The 20,973-nt window shown below is 47.6% G+C and overlaps 1 protein-coding gene across 1 annotated transcript in view; it reads right to left on the bottom strand.

Moving 5' to 3' along the window:
• Positions 1 to 1,428: 1,428 nt before the first annotated feature.
• The window catches only part of LOC143961745 (nucleotidyltransferase MB21D2-like), a 31,973-nt gene continuing 12,428 nt past the window's right edge, over positions 1,429 to 20,973 (bottom strand). The window contains exons 3-4 of the mRNA XM_077471085.1: positions 20,543 to 20,715; positions 1,429 to 4,557 (exon numbers count right to left, since the gene is read on the bottom strand). Coding sequence (XP_077327211.1) covers positions 3,518 to 4,557; positions 20,543 to 20,714 — 1,212 coding nt within the window. The 5' untranslated portion in view covers position 20,715 and the 3' untranslated portion in view covers positions 1,429 to 3,517. The remainder of the gene's footprint in view (positions 4,558 to 20,542; positions 20,716 to 20,973) is intronic.

Raw genomic sequence — 20,973 nt, 5'->3', positions numbered from 1 at the left:
GTTTGGCACTGATTGGCATCCATTAGTACAATACAATGCTGCCTATCAGTGCCCATCCGTGCAAACTATCAGTGCCCATCCATGCACTATCAGTGCCCATCCATGCCAACTATCAGTGTCCATCCATGCCGCCTATCAGTGCCCATCCATGCCCATCTGTGCCACCTATCCATGCCCATTCGTGCCGCCTATCCATGCCAATCCGTGCCAGCTATCAGTGCCAATTTGTGCCACCTATCAGTGTCCATCAGTGTCGCCCATCAGTGCCACCTATCAGTGCCCATCAGTGTCGCCCATCAGTGCCACCTATCAGTGCCCATCAGTGCCGCCTATCAGTGCCACCTCATCAGTGCAGCCCCACCAGTGCAGGAAAAAACTTACTTATTTACGTTTTTAAACTGAAACAAAAAAAAAAATAAGTATTTTCTTTACTTGTTTAGCAAAAAATAAAAACCGTAGAGGTGATCAAATACCAGCAAAAGAAATCTCTATTGGTGGGAAAAAAATTATAAAAATGTCATTTGGGTACAGTGTAGCATGACCGCGCAATTGTCATTCAAAGTGCGACAGCGCTGAAAGCTCAAAATTGGTCTGGGCAGGAAGGTGTTTAAGTGCCCCCCCAGTATTGAAGTGGTTAAACATGACATGTTGGGTATCTATTTACTCGGTGTAACATCCTCTTTCATCTTTTGTTATTACTATTATTTGCTATTATTATTTGTTATTATTTATTGTTGTTACCGTTTTGTTATTTTATTAAATTAACTAAACTGTTTTATTTTTCCCAAAAAAAAGAAGAACACGTTTGGAAAAACCGTTGCGCAAATACCGTTGTGACATAAAAAGTTGCGACGACCGTCATTTTATTCCCTAGGGTGTCTGCTAAAAAAAAAAAAAATATAAAAAAAAAAAATAAAAAATAAAAAAAACCAACAACATATATAATGTTTGTGGTTTTGAGTCATTTTCTAGCAAAAAAAATAAATAAAGAATAATATGATGAAATTGACATGTAGGAGAGGAGTAGGAGAGGAGTACCAGCATAGGCCCAGTAGGAAAGTGCTTAATAACAACGCCAGCTGCACCGCCGGACTCAAAAATTATTATTATTTTTTTAAATTATTTTATTCATTTTTTTTTTTATAAACGCTCTGCTCACAACAAAAGGCTAACTGCTGACTGCCTGCTCCTCCGTCTGACAGTCCTTAAAAATAGGCAATGGGGGGTGACGTCACCTGGCAGCACCGCCCCCACTTGTGACGTCACGGACCGATGCATGAACTTTTCGGGAGTTCTGATGTGAAACGAACCGGAGTGGAAGGGGGGGGAAGGGGGGGGGGGGATGTTTGGCCCATCACTAAATTGACACACTAACCATTGTTTAGGTCAAGGGGGCTACATGTAGAAGTAACAAAGCTGAATCAAATGTATTTATAAATTATATTTATTATAGGTTTTGTTACAATTTGTTATCCGTCATTCCATTATACAATGAAAATTTGAGATCCTTGGAGAGCAAATGAGGGTTGAGTTGGGGGATCGAGGGGAGATCTGGGGGGAGATCTGGGGGGAGATCTGGGGGGAGATCGGGGGGGGGGGGGAGATCGAGAACAGGAAAAGGGGGAAATTGCGAGTAAAATACGGAGGTAGATAAAGATAGATCGTTATACTTCTTTGGATTCAGGCGCCGTTTATGGAGATAACGGATATTTATTTGCAGGGATCTATTTCTACATCTGGAGATGATTCAATCTGGAAAAAAAATTCTATAAAAATATATCTTCTCCCCCTATAGAGCCCTACATACAGAGAACTGGAATAATCAGGCCTTTCCATACTACACAAAGAATTATCTCCACTCCCTTATATTTCCACTGCTGAAATATGTACAGCGACAATGTAAACTCTGTAAAGATAAAATAGAATTCTCCGCCCCGGACATATGGAAGAGAATCTTGTCTCTATGGAGAGATGCCTTCAGATATATATATATACGGTTGGGGGGTGACGTCGCCCTCGGTGTGCTGCCAACAGGGTACGGATATGTAATATATACATGCACACCGCCGCCAGCCACTGAGCTAATCAGAAAATTGATCAGAATTAAAAGGGAGGGACACCCTGTACGGGACGTGAGGCGAATCCATCATGTGCGATGCATCGCTGCCCTGCAACACATCTTTAACAGATCGCAGCTTGTGATGTCATCACGGTTAACGAAAAAACAGACACAGGGAAAAATGCTCTGCAGGAATCGGAGGGTGAAGGGTTAATGACTGAAGTGTGCTCTGCAGGAAATCGGAGGGTGAAGGGTTAATGACTGAAGTGTGCTCTGCAGGAAATCAGAGGGTGAAGGGTTAATGACTGAAGTGTGCTCTGCAGGAAATCGGAGGGTGAAGGGTTAATGACTGAAGTGTGCTCTGCAGGAAAGCGGAGGGTGAAGGGTTAATGACTGAAGAGAGCTCTGCGGGATGTAGAGGGCGAGGGGTTAATGATGTTCCTATGGGAAAGAGAGGCAAAGACATTCTTCAAGAAGTGGAGGATGAAGGGTTAAGGGAGAAAGATTTTATATTCACTGCAATGTTATTAAAAGTGGTCTGCAGAGCATCTCCGCGTTGCCCACAGTGCAAGCTGTTACGGTACTCCCGTTCTCTGCAAAGCATTGCCAATGCCTTGACCTTTGGAGAACGTCAATGCCGCCATCCCCCAAGCTTTAAAGGACATTGCCAGAGTAAACTTTTCTCTATGAAGCATTGCTGAGCAACCTCATGGTCTTGCAGAGCAATGCTGAAACTCTATGGTCTTGCAGAGCATTGTTGATCGGCCTCATGGTCTTGCAGAACAATGATGAAACTCCTTATGGCCTTGCACAGCATTGCTGATCTGCCTCAAGGTCTTGCAGAGCAAAACAAAGACTCCTTACGGTCTTGCAGAGCATTGCTGAGCCGTCTCATGGTCTTGCAGAGCAATGCTGAAACTCCTTATGGTCTTGCAGAACATTTCTGATCTGTCTCATGGTCTTGCAGAGCAATGCTGAAACTCCTTATGGTCTTGCAGAACATTTCTGATCTGTCTCATGGTCTTGCAGAGCAATGCTGAAACTCCTTATGGTCTTGCAGAGCAAATTGAGCAATACTGAGCTGTCTCATGATCTTGCAGAGCAATCCAGAGATTCCTTATGGTCTCCCAGAGTATTGCTGAGCAGCTTCATGGTCTTGCAGAGCATTTCCGAGACTACTTATGATCTTGCAGAGCACTGAAGTGTGTCTAGAACTATGCACATGTGTACTTCATACTTTTGAGTTTCAAAACCAAAACCCAATTAGGGCTTTGAGTCTTACCCATCATGATGCACCCAGTCATATTATTAATTTAAGCAAGTCACTGCTCACTTGGGAGGGGGTGTAGTAAAATTGGAGCGGATCTCATAATCTCAGCAGAGGTATGGTTGGTCAGAACTGCACTTTCCTAGCAGCAATTAGAAATTAATATAATGCTACACGAGGGAATCATTACCCTAGCTGGGGTAACAGCTGGACCCTCTTTCCTCCTTCTCCTCGATATCCTCCTCCACCTTCTCCCCTTTCACCACTTCCTTGGCCTCCCTCACCACCTCCTTGGCCTCCCTCACCACTTCCCAGAGGTAGTATACTGGCTGCGTTCTTACCTCGGACACCTTTCGGGCAAGGTAGTGGCCCTGGGCAGAGCCCAGTAGCAGATCACATCCTGGTAAGAATGGGTTGGGGCATGATCCTCGAAGGAAGGACAGGGAAAGTTCCTCAAGAAGCCCAAGAAAACAGGAGGCCGCATTCTGCCCTTGGCACAGGTATCCGTGTGGTAGCCTCTCACAGGCATGTATGAGGGTGATCCATAATACATATGGACCTGGGCCTCCGTGCTGTTGGAGTATGGGTCCCAACACAGCCATGGAGGCTCTTAGCACCCTGGACAGCGTTGGGTGTAAGTATCGTCTCATGTAAAGCTCGACCCCTGGGAAGCCCACCCTCCACTGTCCCTCAGCTCCCCATGGGAAAAGATGAAACACCTGAGGTGGAACTCCATCTTTCCCTAACCAGTCATCTAGATATTGAGCTCCTGGGGGCCAACCCTGAACTTCCACTACGGGGACAATGTCAAAGCGAATGAGGAGGCCACTAGATGTAGACAGCAGGATGGAGGCAGTGTTACCCCACACATCAGCCCTCTCTAGGGTCAGGGGAAGGGAGGAACCACGGAGGCTGGACACCGCAGAAAGGAGAGAAGGAAGAAACCATTGAGATACATTGTCTGGGGTGAGGTGTGGGTTGTCAGAGCTGAGTTCTGGGTGTGGAGACTCCCAGAGAGATATGGGAAGGAGGTAGTGACATGGACAGGGCTGTGACAGGGCATCAGGGGATGGTAGACGAAGGATGGGGACTAGGAGCGTATAGGAGATGGAGTACGAAATGAAGGGGGTCCGTGATCCTAAATCAGTTGGGGAAACATCAAGAAGTCCAGAGCACAATCCACCGGAGAGGAGAAGGAAGGCATTCGGAGATGGCAGAGGATGGATCTGACCTGGAGAAGAAAAAAACACAAATATTATATATGTGGGTCATGGTCTTTCTCAAAGATCTACAGACAGTACTGTGTATTCAGTGCAAAGAGAATATGTACATCTCAGGAGGACCCAGCAGGCTCTGGGAAAACCTACCATGTTTAGAACATATGGCTTGGGGAACACCAACGACTAGTCCTTTCATGAGGGACATGTTTCTGTAGGTTAAAAAGCGTACTGCACAAAGTTTGCCATGGAGTCACATTGACTGTTGGCAAAGCCATGAATAAGGGGGTACCACTGGCACTTCTGTATGGGGCCTAGGCCAGAAAGGGGGCCAGGGCAGCAGGGTGAATCAGATATGGGCAGGGAGGGCGATTGGCGCACCAGGGGAGCAATTACTGGAACAGATCCCCTGTATGGCTCTCTGCAGCAGCTGAAAGCTGGTTTCTTCTCCTCTCCCATCCACCGGCTTTTAGAAGCTGCAGAGCCATACAGGGGACTGGTTCCAGCAATTGCTCCCCTGCGACACCATTCACCCCCCCCGCCTTGCTGCCCAGGCCCCACCCCTTGCAGTTCTGCTACCTTCCCTCCTCTGCTTCCCACCGGCAGCTGCAAGCACAATTCAGGATGGTGAGAGGGGAAAGGGTCTGGTAAATATGTCATATTTACCAGCCCCTTCTTTTCCTTAATAAAGGCAATGAGTGATCGGTACCAATCACTCATCGTGTTCATTCATAACTGAACCATAGTAAACAGTTTATTTGGGTGGGGGCCCTGTCAGGTTGGCTGCTTGGGGCCCCATAAGTTCTAACAGCAGCCCTCATTGTTGGGCATGTGAAAAGTTGGTGTTCCTAAAAGATTGTAGCACCCTCCTAGTTCGGTTGCTTATAGGGTTAGGTATATTTGTTTTTTGTCTCCTCTGTAGAGGAGCAGGTTGATTGCTTTTATCTGTTCTGGATTTCACAGGCTGCGGGTTTAATTGCTCCTTCCCGCACTCCACAATTCTTTGGGTAGTTCTAGGACATAGGTGTGGTGAAGTGACCAGCAGGGGGATGAGGTTTGCATAAAAAGTCTGGGACCTAGACAGCGGGATCCTTGCCCTGGTGGGGAGAGACCCAGACTGGAGGGGCTGTCTGCCCTCCTGTGCCACCCACAAGGAGCCTGTTAGTGGTTAAACGTGGCTCCCTGGTCCTTCTCAGACCAGGGAGCAATACTTCTCAATACAGTTCTCAAGCAAGAGAAATATGAATTACTTCCTCTAGGGGGCACTGCAGAGAAAAGGCTCCAGTTCAGTTTGCTTGTCGGCTCCATCTTGTACCTCCTACAGTTTGGTGATTGTTGGAATACAGTGGATGACAGTTTCTGTCCTCTCAGGCCTTAATTAACAGCCAAGATAGTCAATTTGCAATCTTGAGCCCTGATTGTATAGAAGACACGAAAGACACTCTGCCTTACCTATGATAGTAGAACATACAGCTCCCCCCTCCCAACACTAATTACCACTTAATACGACCCCGGGAGGCAAACTCACCTCCCTCTCATTCCTTTTCCTTATGTGTCCTTCTCCCCCCCCCCCCCCCCACTCTCTCTATCCCCCTAGCTATCCTCACCCACCCTCCCTGCTTCTTTTCTTTCGACCCCACTCTTCCGATCATATGATCCCTGTACACCACCCATCCATTTTTCTCCCCAGCCATTGCCTTCCATAGGATCCAAGAGTTCACGATGGAACATACAGTAATTTAAGACTCGGCCCACACCAATCTTGGCGGAATCATACTATTATTTTTCCGAAAGCTGCAGATAACTTATTCCCCCAAAAAAATTTTACGCATGGATCAGGGGGTATCTTGTATTTGTTTGAGAGCGTAACTGAATGCAAACTCCTTGACTCAGCATTGTATTGCTAAGTTAGCAACATCTCCTAACCTTCCTTAATACAGTTCCTTTAACCGAGTCTTATCTCTAAGAAATTACATTTACACTTGGTCCGGACTACACAAAAATACCAGTTTGTGATAAATATGGCTGTGTTGAAACGGTTTTTGTTGTTTTTTTTCTCTAACGATCTCCCGTTGTTTACATTTGGAAGATATTTGTCTGTACTTACATTTATTCTCTTGTATTTGAATAAACTTCAATAAAATTTTCTTTAAAAAAAAAAAAAAAAAAAAAAGAGTCAATTTGGCTGACAAATTAGTTTATTTATAACCCTTTAAATGTTTGCTATAAAAAAGGTAAGTGTGGGAATTGGGGATTTCCTACTTACCTAGCTGGATGCTGCAACACTGAGAATCGAGTGATCAAACACCGCAGATCTCTTGGAGCTCCCCAAGAAGACTGACAGTCACCGGTTCTCTGCTCTGCCGTCAGGCTCTCAGCGGCTCACTGAGGAGGCTGAGCCAGGTGCCCGGTCCAGGCATGGGGGGAAAATTTCAACCATATGGTCACGATCTTGCTCGTGCCTGGACCGGCTCTCTATTGTCAGCCGACCGCGGGCTTCAGCCTGTTGTCAGCTAAAAACAGGTCACAGGAGTACAAAATAGACTGCAATCCTGTGATCCACAGCCAAACAAGCTTTCCCCGTTCTTCTCCAATGTTCTCCACCATTACAGCATAATGTTTCCCTATAGTCTGCTCGGTAAATTGTTTTTTTAAATTTTCTCCCACTCAGTAAAACATTCCCACAACTTCTACTAAGAGCAAACCTTTAATTGGAAAATATTGTGAGCAGACATTTTCTTTTCCACATGCTACAAAGAGGACAAAACATATCCTGGCTTGCCAGAGGCGCCCTAAAGACATTAACAGATACTCTATGGAAAGAAATGATGGAGGACCAGAGTGAAAAATAGGAGGCAATTCCTTCATTTATAGAGACAAGGACACCTGAACATCAGGAGAACATTCATCATCCAGCTCTTCATAGAGCAATATGTGCTTCTGGATCAGCATCGTCAGGAACTACAATTGCATATCACCATTATTATTATACAGGAATTATATCGTGCCAACAGTTTATGCAGGGCTTTACAATTTGAGGGTAGACAGTACAAATACAATACACTTTAATACAGTAGGAATCAGAGGGACCTGCTCCTTAGAGCTTACAATCTAAGAGGGAAAGTCAAGAGATAATAACTGTGGAGGATGTGCTGATGGAGAAAATGAATGTACAGTTGTTAGGTGGGGGCCAGATAGGCTTTTCTAAAGAAATTCGCTTTCAGGGATCGTCTGAAAGTGGATAAAGTAGGAGAAAATCGGACAGATTAGGGTAGAGCATTCCAGAGGATAGGAGAGGCTCTGGAGAAGTCCTGAAGGCGAGCATAGGAGGAGGTAACAAGGGAGTTTGAGAGCAGGAGGTCTTGGGAGGAGCGAAAAGAACGATTAGGTTGGTATTTTGAGACCAGGTTAGTGATGTAGCTGGGGGCCAGGTTGTAGATGGCTTTGTAGGTTATAGTTAGTATCTTGAATTTAATTTGTTGGCTGAGTGGCAGCCAATGAAGTGATTGGCAGAGGGGTATAGAAGACGCTGAGCGGTTTGTGAGGTGGATGAGCCTGGCAGCAGCATTCATGATGGACTGAAGAGGGGATAGTCTATTTAGAGGTAAGCCAATGAGGAGGAAGTTGCAGTAATCGAGGCGAGAGCTGACCAGGGAGTGGATTAGAAGTGGTGACATTGGTTAGGAAGAGGCGTATCTTGGAGATGTTGTGGAGGTTGAGGCAGCACATTTTGGAGATAGGATGTGGGCCCGAAAGGATAGTTCAGAGTCCAGGATTACACCTAGGACCTTGGCGTGGGGGGACAAGTTGATAGTTGAGCCATTGATATTGACAGAGAAATAAGGGGAAGCGGCACCTGAGGGAGGAAATATCATGAGTTCAGTTTTGGATTGGTTGAGTTTGAGGAAGTGATGTGACATCTAGGCTGATATGTCTGCTAGTAAGTTGGTGATGCGTGAGGAGACAGATGGAGAGCCGGGGGGTGGAGAAATAGATATGGGTGTCATCAGCATAAAGATGATATTGAAAACCATGGGAAGCAATCAATTGACCCAGGGAGGTGGTGTAGACTGAAAAAAGGAGAGGTCCAAGAACAGAACCTTGGGGGACCCCAATGGAGAAAGCAAGAGGAGAGGAGGAAGTAGGAGTTGTGACACTTATGGAGTGGGGGGGATAGGTAGGATGAGAACCAGTAAAGAGTACAGTCACGGAGAGCAAAAGGAGTGGAGTTTATTGAGGAGGAGAAGTAGTACAGAATAGTGTCTGCTGGTTTTAGCCATTAGTAGGTCATTTGAGAGTTTAAAAGGAGGAAAGCAATTTCCATGGAGTGTTGAGGGCAAAATCCGTACTGAAGGAGATTAGGAAGTTTGTACATGGTCAGATGGTTGCTCAGTCGGTTGTAGACCAGTCTTTCAAGAAGTTTGGAATTGAAGGCGAGTAAGGAGATGGGACGTTGTTAAGATTGGTGGGGTCCAGTGAGTTTTTTTTTTTTTTTTTTTTAAAGTATGGGGGTGACTAGGGTGTGTTTTAGAGAGCTTGAGAAGATGTCATAAGCAAGGGAGAGGTTGAAAAGAGAGAGAGTGTAGAATCGAGTTAGAGGGTGAGCATGGCATTTGCGAGGGAGCAGAATCCAGGGGGCAGGTGGTTAGATGAATGTTAGATAAAAGTTTAGCAACCTCATTAATACTAGCAGGGTTGAATGAGGGAAGTAACGATTGTTATTGGTGGACATGGGTTTTGCGTGGGGGAGATCTCCTCATAAATTGCATCAATCTTATGTAGCGGATGACATTTTGGACAAAGTGTCATGCAGATGAAACTTTAGTTTTTGCCTCAGAACAATAGGGGTTCTGAGGGTTAATTATGTAGGTTGGCCTTGACATCAGTCTGGCTGGGCTATGTTAGAAGTTCTGCCTGGTCATGTGTACAGTGAGGCCGCGTACACACGCGCGGACTGTTGGCCCAACTTTGTCCGTCCAACAGTTTGAGCGAACAGTCCGCTCAAACTTAGCATGGACGGACATGGCCACACACGACGGACGAACAGTTTGCTGAAACCGTGCGCGATGACGTGAACGGCACGTACGACGGGACGAAAAATACGACGTCCTATACACTGCAATGCAACCTTCCGACGTGGAAATCCTTTCTGAGCATGCGCGAGACTTAGTTGGCCGAACAAGCCTACACACGAGCGAACAGTCCGCTGAAACCTTGTTTCAGCGGACAGTTTTTCGGAATTTCCGTAAGACCTTGTTCGGCCAACTGTCCGCTGAAACTGTCCGCTGAAGCCCCACACACGAGCGGACTGTCCGCCCAAACACTGTTCAGCGGACAAGGTTGGGCGAACAGTCCGCGCGTGTGTACGCGGCCTGAGGTGCACATGACAGGCCTGAACCTGGCCTAGTTGGACGTTTTGAGTATCAAACTTCTCGGAGCCAATCAGTGGGAGTGCTGGGCCCCGCTAAGGAGTCTGGGAAGGGGTACTTAAGATGTGTGGGTCACGTGTTTGGGGAAGAGTTTGTGAGGCCCATGTGGTCTGTTCTTGTTGCAGGACCGGGGTAGCCCCGCGAGAGGTCACGGGGTGTTCGACATCCCGCAACATGTCAGATGCCCCAATAGACCCATCTGGTCTGGGGTAGGGATCTGTCTGTTCCCGAGTCTCGGAACCGGCTGGTCCAAGGCGCAGTAACTGAGGGAGGATTCAAGGTGCCTGGGTGTGTTCTCGGCTTGGAGGGGCACCACCGCTCGTGGAAGTGACTGGGGGAGGACTCTTCGGAGGAGAGCGGACAAGTAGCATCCTGAGAAGTGCCTGGTTACTGAGTTGGGAAGAACACTGACGAATCCACGCTTTTTCCAGTACTATTAAGGAGACAGAGAACGTTCCAGGTACTGAAGAAAAAGGTTCCTGTTTGCCCTTAGTTACAATTTGTACACCATCAGAGGATTGTTTCAAGTTTTGAGTCAACGTGCTGACTGCCATGATCTCTGGCTAGAGGTCTGTTCAGCCTTGAAGTACCCAGCTGCGAGTGGCTACTCTCTGGGTGGAATTAGAGACTTTGTTAGACCTGCAGTTCAAGGTGCCCGAGTGCTTCACCCCGTGCCCTCTGTTCCCATGAGAGACTGTGTTATTGGATGTCATCACTGCAAAATAAAACCTTTCAAAAGGACTTCATTTGTGTCAGCTTTCCAGTTGTTGGGTATCAACCCTGGGTACCCCTAGACGTGGAAGGACAAGCCAAGCGGAGGTAACCGGTAAGCCCAGTCAATTAAGGCCGCCCTACAAAGGGTTATGGCTGCTACATTTTTTTTTTTGAAGTGCCGATCTTCTGGGTAGTGAGTGAGTTAGGGGGTGGAGGACAGAGTAGAGCGTTGAAGGTAGAGAAGAGTTGACGTGGACTGGATGAGAAGGCGTTAATGAGTGTGATAAAGTAGCTCTGTTTGGCAGTGCGGAGGCAGGAATAGTATTTTAGGAGGGCAGATTTATATTGTGTGAAGTCTTCCTGGAACTTAGTCTTATGCCACAGACGCTCAAGAGTGCGGCTACATTTTCTGAGACTTTAAATTATTACGAGGGGAAGGTGGAGGAGGGGGTTATCTGTTCTCATGTATAGGTGAAATGTTCTCATCATATACAGTCCTCGTTATTCCATAAAAAAATAAAATAAAAAAACTATTTACTGCAAAAGCATTTCTTTCAAGCCTAATACTTTTATATACATTTCACCTTCCCAGTGTAACAAAACAAATTTTAATTTGTAAAGCTGCCCCACATTGATTTTATTTTCAATTTTTCCAAAAAAATAAAAATTCCCATGGCCTAAAATTTCCAGAAATGTTTCATCTCTACTCGTCAGAACCAGCCACCTGACATATTTATGTATGAGCCGCCTGGTATAGCAGACCGCTAGCCCACAATCTAATTTCAGCTTCACTGTAATCAGTGGAGCAATGGGGTTGATTAACCACTAGGGATCCGCATTATAGCCGAATGACGGCTACAGAGCGGACCTGCTTTGCCGGGACGACGTCTATTGACGTCGTCCCGTGCACGAGGGGCCTGCGCGCCCTGAGGGGCGCACGCGGCGCGCTCTGTGATCAGCAAGTCTATGAGACTCGCCTGATCACGGATCGGAGCAAGGGGTCAATCCCGACCCCTTACCACGTGATCAGCTGTCAGCCAATGACAGCTGATCATGTGACACAACAGAGCCGGTAAGCCAATCACCAGCAGCCGTGATCGGGACATCAGTCCCGATCACGGCCAGCTTATCAGTGCCCACCTGCTCCCTAACTAATAAAAAAGTGCCCCCCATCAGTGCCACCCATCAGTGCCACCCATCAGTGCCCAAAATCTGCCTCAACAACAGTGCTGCACCCCAGTGCCACATATCCGTGCCCATCAGTGTCATCTACCAGTGCCCATCAGTACCCAGCAGTGCCACCTATCAGAGCCACCTATCAGTCCCATCTATCAGTGGTACCCATCAGTGCCCCTTAGTGCCATCCATCCATCCGTGCCACCCATCCATGCCATCTTATCTGTGCCCATCTTTGCCCATCAGTGCTGCCTTATCTGTGCCCATCAGTACTGCCTTATCTGTGCCTATTAGTGCCGCCTTAACTGTGCCGATCAGTGCAGCCTATCAATGCCCACCAGTTCAGCCTATCAGTGCCCACCAGTGCCGCCTATCAGCGCATTTCAATGAAGGAGAAAAATGACCCGTTTGCAAAATTTTATAACAAACTAAGAAAATTATTATTATTTTTTTTTGCATCTTTTTTTGTTTGTTTAGCAAAAAATAAAACTCCCAGCTGTAATTAAATACCACCAAAAGAAAGCTCTATTTGTGGGAAAAAATGATAAAAATGTCATTTGGGTACAGTGTTGTATGACCGCGCAATTGTCATTCAAAGTGCATCAGCGCTGAAAGCTGAAAATTGGTCTGGGCAGGAGGGGGGTTTAAGTGCCCAGTAAGCAAGTGGTTAAGGGGCTGCTCAGGGGTTTTACAGGCTGCTGCTGCTCTGCTACTTTCCCCAATTTTCAAGCGATTTCTCCAACATAGTGGAAGGGAAGGCGGAGGCCGCCGCCTAAATATTTATGGGACTTCAGCCAATCCTTGGGGGAGATGTAGCCCAGACAGAAGGTAGGAAAGAGTCCATGAATAGTCTTGTGCAGCAGGGGTAGTTTGCAGTATGTGGGTATATGTGGGTGTAGGGCAGTGTTCCTGGGTTTAGCCTGCTGGAGGAGACCTCTGTTTAGGGTCCTTGTCCTCCTGGGCAGAAGGTGGGGGAGAAAGCCCGTATGAAGACATGCAGGTCCCAGGTAGGCTTAGCTGGGGGGGGCAATTTGTAAAGCAACCCAAGAATCCAGAGCGTCAGGAGAAAGCTCGGAGTTGTCCAAAGAGGCAGCATGAGTTTACATCTCCATCACTAGGAAGAACCTGATGAGATATCGGCAGAAGGCAACCAAGGGTCCTGGTGGTGGTGGCGGAGTGAGTGGCTGAGTGCTACAAGGGATGACAGTGAGGTACTTGGGACTGTGAGTGAAGTAGAGGTCAAAAGGCAGATGGAGATTCTGTGGGACTTTGTTGGGGAAGTGCAGCCAGAAGTTGTGCAGTGCAGCCAAGCAGAGGTGGAATACTGCCAGGAAGCGTACAAGTAGTTCAAGGCTTTCAAGAATTGCACAGAGCAGCCAAACATGTAGTAGTCCTCAGACTGTTCAAGTTTCTTCAGTTCCAGAGTATCCCAGGCTCCCTATCCCTATCCACAAAAAAAGGGAAACCCTTAGATCTCTGGGCTAGATGAAGAAATCTGAAAATACTGTGTGCCTGGCTGTGTGTGCCCTAAAAGGGGGAAATAGGCCCAAAAGTACCAGCGGCTCCTGTAGGAGTAGAACGATATCCAAGTAGAACTGCTCTAGATTGCAAAATATCCTCCATTACCCCATCCCTGCATCCCAGCCCCCCCATGGGGGTTATCCTTCTTCTTGCAGATCAGTGGTTAGCAACCAGCTGGCTGCGGCTTCATGTTTTCTTTTACAGCTACTGCTGTCACACCGTGATCCAAAACGTCCAATTCCCACCCCATATGCCCACAATTGATACAAAAAACATGCACAACTACCTTCTAGCTGTCTAGAAAGAAAATGATTGGCCAACCATGGGCAGCTGGAGCAAGGGTTTTGAGAATGGGTTCAGGGCAATACACCCATTCTACTCCATGCATTGGCAACAGGGAGGTCGGATGCACTTCCGTAATCTTGCCCCGGGCATCTGGAGAACCTGTCCCGGTACTTCCTACACCTGTCAAGGACATGTTATTAAAGGGAGATCAGATGTTTCAATAGTTCAGCAATTCCCCTTTAACCATCTCTGTACCAGGTCAGTCTTTGATGGGTGGTGTAATGCAGCAGGGCTCGTCATCTACTCCGCCTAGGCTCCTTCTTCCCCTTGCTCCAGAGCAGACAAGAGTTAACAATTGGAAGAAAGAAAGCTGGTAACAAAAGCCGAATGATAATGGGAACTGTTCAACTAAGAAATGTGCTCCTAAAAACTGTCAACGCGACAGAATAAACATGTCCAAAACAGTTGTAATTTATACAGAATATAGTGCATAGTGCTGATGGCTTGGCAGCCTGATGCTGAAAATCTATTGCCAACAGAAGGCCGTATGGCTCAGTTTCCTTGTTGCATCCCCTGTAGACCTGGAAGTAGTGCCAGGATGAGGTCCTTTTTTACCCAAGACGAACGGCCAAAGTGCACCACCCATGGGCTGTGAACTACCAGAGCAACATAGATTTCAGGCCTTGACCCATTTTCATGCCCTTCCCACTGAAGCACCCAAGGCAGATAGGCTCAGTTTCCTGGTTTAAGCCCCTGTAGACCTGGAGGCAATGTCAGGACATGGTCCTTCACCGAAGCCAAAAGGCTAAAGTGTGCCACCCATGGGCTGTGAACGACTTCAGCAGCATAGGTCCTGCTCTTTTTTAACTCCCTTTCCTACTGAAAAACCCAAGGCAGATACCTTTTCTGTCCACCCCCTGATCTGCTCTAGCCTGGAGGGGTTGTTTGTGCCAGTGCCAGGTCCGATTCTGAACTGTCTGGGCAGTTCAAAGCCTATTGTAAGTAAGCAAGAGTGGTTTTGCATAGATCTTCTTTCAGGATCTGTTATGGTCTAGACCAGTGTTCTCCAAACTGTGGCCCAGAGATTGGATGAAACCCTTTGTATGCCTCTATGTGGCCCCTTGGGGCACTATTCTTTCCACTGGCATTAACAATGAAGCACAATTCCTGCCACTGATGCCAACAGTGGGGCACGCCTCCCAAAGACCCAAACAAAAGGCGCACCATTCCTCCCACTGACCCCCAACAAAAGGCGCACCGTTCCTCCCACTGACCCCCAACAAAAGGCGCACCGTTCCTCCCACTGACCCCCAACAAAAGGCGCACCGTTCCTCCCACTGACCCCCAACAAAAGGCGCACCGTTCCTCCCACTGATCCCAACAAAAAGGCGCACCGTTCCTCCCACTGACCCCAACAAAAGGCGCACCGTTCCTCCCACTGACCCCAACAAAAGGCGCACCGTTCCTCCCACTGACCCCAACAAAAGGCGCACCGTTCCTCCCACTGACCCCCAACAAAAGGCGCACCGTTCCTCCCACTGACCCCCAACAAAAGGCGCACCGTTCCTCCCACTGACCCCAACAAAAGGCGCACCGTTCCTCCCACTGACCCCAACAAAAGGCGCACCGTTCCTCCCACTGACCCCAACAAAAGGCGCACCGTTCCTCCCACTGACCCCAACAAAAGGCGCACCGTTCCTCCCACTGACCCCAACAAAAGGCGCACCGTTCCTCCCACTGACCCCAACAAAAGGCGCACCGTTCCTCCCACTGACCCCAACAAAAGGCGCACCGTTCCTCCCACTGACCCCAACAAAAGGCGCACCGTTCCTCCCACTGACCCCAACAATGGTGCACCGTTCATCCCACTGACCCCCAAACAAAGGCGCACCGTTCATCCCACTGACCCCCAAACAAAGGCGCACCGTTCATCCCACTGACCCCAACAATGGTGCACCGCTCATCCCACTGACCCCAACAAAGGCGCACCGTTCATCCCACTGACCCCAACAAAGGCGCACCCTTCATCCCACTGACCCCAACAAAGGTGCACCATTCATCCCACTGACCCCAGTGATGAGGCATGGTTCCTCCCACTGACACCAGTAACAAGGTACTATTCCTTCCACTGACATTAACAATGGGTCACTATTCCTCACAGGGACACCAACGAGTTGGCGTTATTACCTTGCCAATACCAGGATGTTTCCTACTCCCACTGGCCACAGTCCGGCCCCTCTAAAAGTCTCTAGGACAGTAAACTGGCCCTTACTGAACATGAAGGAACCCTTGGGAAAAAAACAAAACAAAAACAAAACAAAAAAAACTTTCCAGTCTCAGGAAACCCCCGCTAAAAATTACTATACCTACACTCAGAATACATTAGTGTGATGGTCATGGGAAGAATGCTCCTTACACTTGTGTTTTTTTGGGAAGAATCCCCCTACCCCCCCCCCCCCCCCCCCCCCTTAAAGATAGATCAATGGTGTCAGTGAAAAAAAAATAATAATCTAATAGGCAGAAATTGCTCAATGTCTAAAAGGAACCCCTGGCAACCCTGAGAGGAACCCCGATTGAGAAACCCAGGTCCAAACTGAATAAAATAATGACCCAACCTGTTTAGAGCAGTGAAACTTTAACCTGCCCCCCCCCTTCAGAGCTTTGCCCCTGCTGCTCTCTCCCGAGTCACTTTTTTATATGGCTAGATAGGACGTTTATATCAGAGAGAAACCGTCCAAAGGCAAACTTCTTCTATTCTCTAGGAATCTTGAGTGTAATATGTGTTGAAGCCCAAATAGTCTTTTACTGTGCTTCCCTTGGTGAAGGAAGGCTCACCTGAAGTCCCCTGTCTGGTTCTAAATCCCCCCCAAGACCACCAGCCCCCTTGTGATGTCAGGGATGTTTTGCCCCCTGAGAGAACCCCCTTTGGGCAACCAATAGGAGGCATCAACAACCTGCAGATAGTGATGTGGACACCTGAAGAAAGACCTCCAGGAAGGTGGGGAGGGTTGGTCGGGTCACTTGGCAGTGGGTTTGGGTAATTAAAATGGGCATTTATATAGAGGGAGGAGTGAAGGACTGGGGGGGGGGGGGGGTGTATGCCGATATCCTGGAGATGGGCTTCCAATGTTTATTTGTAAAATGAAGATTTTAAGATGTAGATGGTAATAAAGAGGTAACACATCATGACCCACAACCAACATATTGTGTGCTTAGGACTTGGGTGTGCTCTGCTGGTGGCAGATAAAGAACGATTGTTTGCAGAACAAATAATTGCTAACAGAGCAAGCAGCTAAATGAACTGTGGCCAAGCGCAGTGCTGTCAGACTTTTATTTCACGCTCCACCTCCATGGCTTCTCCCAAAAAGATTCCAAAAACACCCGAGGGAAGGAAGGTCGGGAAGACACCCAAGGTAATGTCGGGAAGGTCGGGAAGGTCGGCGAACTCCCAACAGTGGTCCTAATCCTGGACTTCTCCGTCCAAAACAAGAAACATTTTGGCTGGAGCTCAGCGTGTCACAAAAGGTATCAATAGATGAAATATACATCGGGGGCAACTGTCCAACATACCAACGGGTTTCTAATTCTGCTCATCCAGTCTTGAAATTTACATAGCTCTGCCACACTTGCAGGGCAGGAGACCGGATTCTTCATGTACAGATGTCGTCTCTCCCCCAGCCTGTGATTGGACAGTCAAAAGGAGGAGCAGAAAACTGATGAGATCTCTCTGTCGATCTGCCCTCTCCTCCTATCAGCAGTCTCCTTGTACTAAGTGGCTTGATGTGTCCCGATTCTCCCTCTTCCAGTCAGAGCTTCTCTAAAACAGGGACTGCGGGAGGCTTATACTGCTCCAAACTTAGGTACTTACAGTCAGTGCTAAGACAAGGGCACCTAGTGCTCCAGGTAAAGATGACAAACATACCTTCCCTCTGTAAGGCAATATTCAACTCCTCCCAACCCCCCAAATCCACCCTCCTAGCACAAATCCCCTCCCAACCCCCCCCCCCCCTCCTACTATAAATTCTATCCCTCTCCTAGCACAAATTATATCCTGCCTCCAAACCCCCCCCCCCCCCCCCCGGCATAAATTCTATTCTCCCAAACCCCCCCCCCCCCCAGCACAAATTCTATTCCCCCCTAGCAAGAATTCCCCCCCCCCCCCCCCAAAACCCTCCCTCCTAGCACAAATTCTAGTCCCCACCAAATTTCCCATTCTAGCACAAATTCTAGTCCCCACCAAATTTCCCATTCTAGCACAAATTCTATCCTCCCTCCCAGCACATTCTATCCCCCTTCTAGAAAAAAATTTGACCCCCCTCCCCAAAAAAATCCCCCTCTTAGCACAAATTCTACCCTCCTATCCCCAAGAAAAAAAACCCTCCTAGCACTAATTCTACCCCCCCCCCCCACCAAGAAACAGCCCCCTCCTCGCACAAATTCTATCCACTCCAACCCCTCCAGAACATAAATTCTTTCCCCTCCCCTCAAATCTCCCTTCCTAGCACAAATTCTATCCCCCCCCCAAAAAAAAACAACCCCTCCTAGCACAAACTGCCTTGTCACCGCCTGTCAAATCCTTCTTCCTACCACAAATCAAGCCCTCCTTCCATTGTGTCCCTAGTACAAATTCCCTCCTCCCGCCCTGAAACTTACAGGCCTAAAATGCTACAGGGACGGGAACTCGCCATGCGGCACTCCTTCAAATGAGTCCACTGCATCAGGGGCAGCTGTCCCTCCTGCCCACCCCTTTTCTCTGCCCTGCTTACACTAGTTGTATAAAAAAAAAATTAAAATTATATATTTATTATATTATAATAATAACATTAATTACAGAGCTGCATTAAGTTAAAATGGGGGATTGGCCAATAACACTTCAGACCCCTTAAAAAGCTAGGTAGGCATGCTCTAGTGGTCTCTCTGCCCATATTGCCTTTTTTTTTTTTTTTGGCATGCAAAAATAAAACACACCATCACTAGTTACCAGAAATTGTTAATGTTGTGTTTGCCATAGTGGGCTAAGCCCCACCTACCTCACCACTCCCAGGGCTGCTGATAAGGCAGTACAACCGGTCCTATTGTACTGGGTCCAGGCCCCATCAGCTAAACAGGGGGGGCCCAGGGCAGCTGTGAATTTCGGACTAATTGAATGAATTGATTTTACTAGACCACACCCCCGCTTCCTACTTGCTTACTTGGGCTTAAATGACATCTCCCTGAGCCCCATCAGGTCAACAGAGGGGGCAAGGAGGTGGGAGGATATAAGCAGGCATCATCAGGATGGCTGTACGGGAGGGGCCCCATCATTTCTAACAGCAGCCCTGACCACCCCTCATCCGTTATATCAATAGTATGTCCTTGCAGCGCCAAAGCGGCCCAGAGGGGGAAGACGCAGGCATCCGACGCACCCGGAGCCATTGAATGCTGAAAGTTCTACCAACTCCTCTAGCTCTGCAAGACTGGGGTCAAAAGTGGTGCTAATGGTATTGTCCATTTTATAAAGACTAAAGCAGTAACTAATGATGGGGTCCCTTTAAATGCAGTTTAACACACTTTGAGTTAGTTATAAAATAATTTGTTGGAAGAATGTGACAAACGTTCGCCCATCCTTGACAAAGCCTGACTGTATCCCACTGAATTAGTGACTTTCCTATGATCATCAGCTCCATCTAGGGGCCATAATGCAGTATTTTCTTCTTAAATTTCCCACTACCAGTAAAAATACCATATTATGGACACTAGATGGAGCTGATGATCATAGGGAATAACAGTATTAAAGCCCACTTCTGGGCAAGAAAAGTTTTCCCTTGATGTTGGACTGTGCCCACACTCAGTGCAAGGGTTAACGGTTTGTTTTTGTCTCGGGGATTGGAGAAGGGAGATATACTTACCTGATCCTCCAGTCCACCCCTCACAAGACCAGTTGCTGAACCCCACGCCCCATCAGAACTGCCCACCCTGGGAAGGTGGAGGAAGCACACACCCACAAAATGTAAGAAGCAGGGAGATCCTTGCACGCCTCAGGTACAGCTTCCCCTCCAGCAAGGAGAACAGGGAGCAGCACATTAGTGACATCACCTAATCTCACACCAAGGCTGGTGAGACTAGACTAGACGAAGAAGGAATGTCTTAGATCAGGGGTGTCAAACTCAATTTCATCATGGGTCGCATTGGCAGTATGGTTGCCCTCAAAAGGCCGGTTGCAGGGGTGTGCTATGTGCAGAGTTAAGGGGTGTGCCCTGTGGACAGAGTGCAGAGTTAACGAGTGTGCTAGGTACAGAGTGTAGAGTTAATGAGTGCGCTACGTACAGAGTGCAGGGGTGTGCCGTGTACAGAGTGCAGAGTTAAAGTGGTTGTTCTATCTTCCATCATGCAATGTCTCCACTGTATACGCTTTATTTTAAAAAAAATGCCTCTGTATACCTTATTTGCTAGCGCCAATCGGCGCTCACGTGACCGGCTGCCTCTCCCGATTTGACAGCTACAGCGGGAGGGGCCAAAAATCCATCGCCGACATCAGTCTGGAGGAGAGGAGGACAAAACTGGGATGTCGGGGCCACATTATAAGGGCCGGCAGGCTGGACTAGGCCCGTAGGCCTTGGGTTTGACACACAGTATGTGCCTTAGATGTTCTCACACTGCAGATGTACCACCATGGGGGGGGGGGGGGGATGTAGTTATAGGGCGGTCTAGGCACAGGGGCCATGCTATTTTCCAGCAGAAATGCAAGACAAAAAAAAAAAAAAGAAGGTTGATTTCTAAATGTTCCCAATAACAGAAAACGTTCATTTTTGAGTTCAGTTCTACTTTAAAATGTTGCGTTTAATGTTAATTTCCACCCCATCCCTCCCTTTGCTTAATGATAAAGGTCTCCTACCTACTAAAGAGAAGATGAGGTCCTTGGCCTGCACACAGCTCTGCAGGACCTCCTTCTCCTGCAGGGTGCTGATCTCTCTCCTCTCCAGCTCCTCCAGGAGTTTGTTTATCTCTTCGATACGAGAGCCAGAACAGAAATCCACGTCCGTCAGAGGTCGGGCAGACGAGGTCATCCTGCAAAAAAAAAAAAAAAAAAAAAGGGCATTTAGATTGTAGATCCGGTTATGGAGTTTTTAATTAAAAAGACAACAAAGTCCATCAAGTTCAATCTCTCGCAAACTGCAAAAATAGAAAAACACCTTCGAGGCAAAGAAATTAATTCAAAACAGGAAGAAACTTCTTCCCTGACAGTGACAGAGCGATCCGCTCCTTGGATGGAAATTCTCCAACACTATCCTTCCTTAATTATACCTTTGGGTGCAATTCATCTTT

This window comes from Lithobates pipiens, unplaced genomic scaffold (assembly GCF_037356315.1).
Source record: "Lithobates pipiens isolate NorthernLeopardFrog02 unplaced genomic scaffold, aLitPip1_a1.2 Scaffold_8, whole genome shotgun sequence".
Classification (NCBI taxonomy): Eukaryota; Metazoa; Chordata; class Amphibia; order Anura; family Ranidae; genus Lithobates; species Lithobates pipiens.
This window is presented reverse-complemented; position numbering and strand designations above follow the sequence as displayed.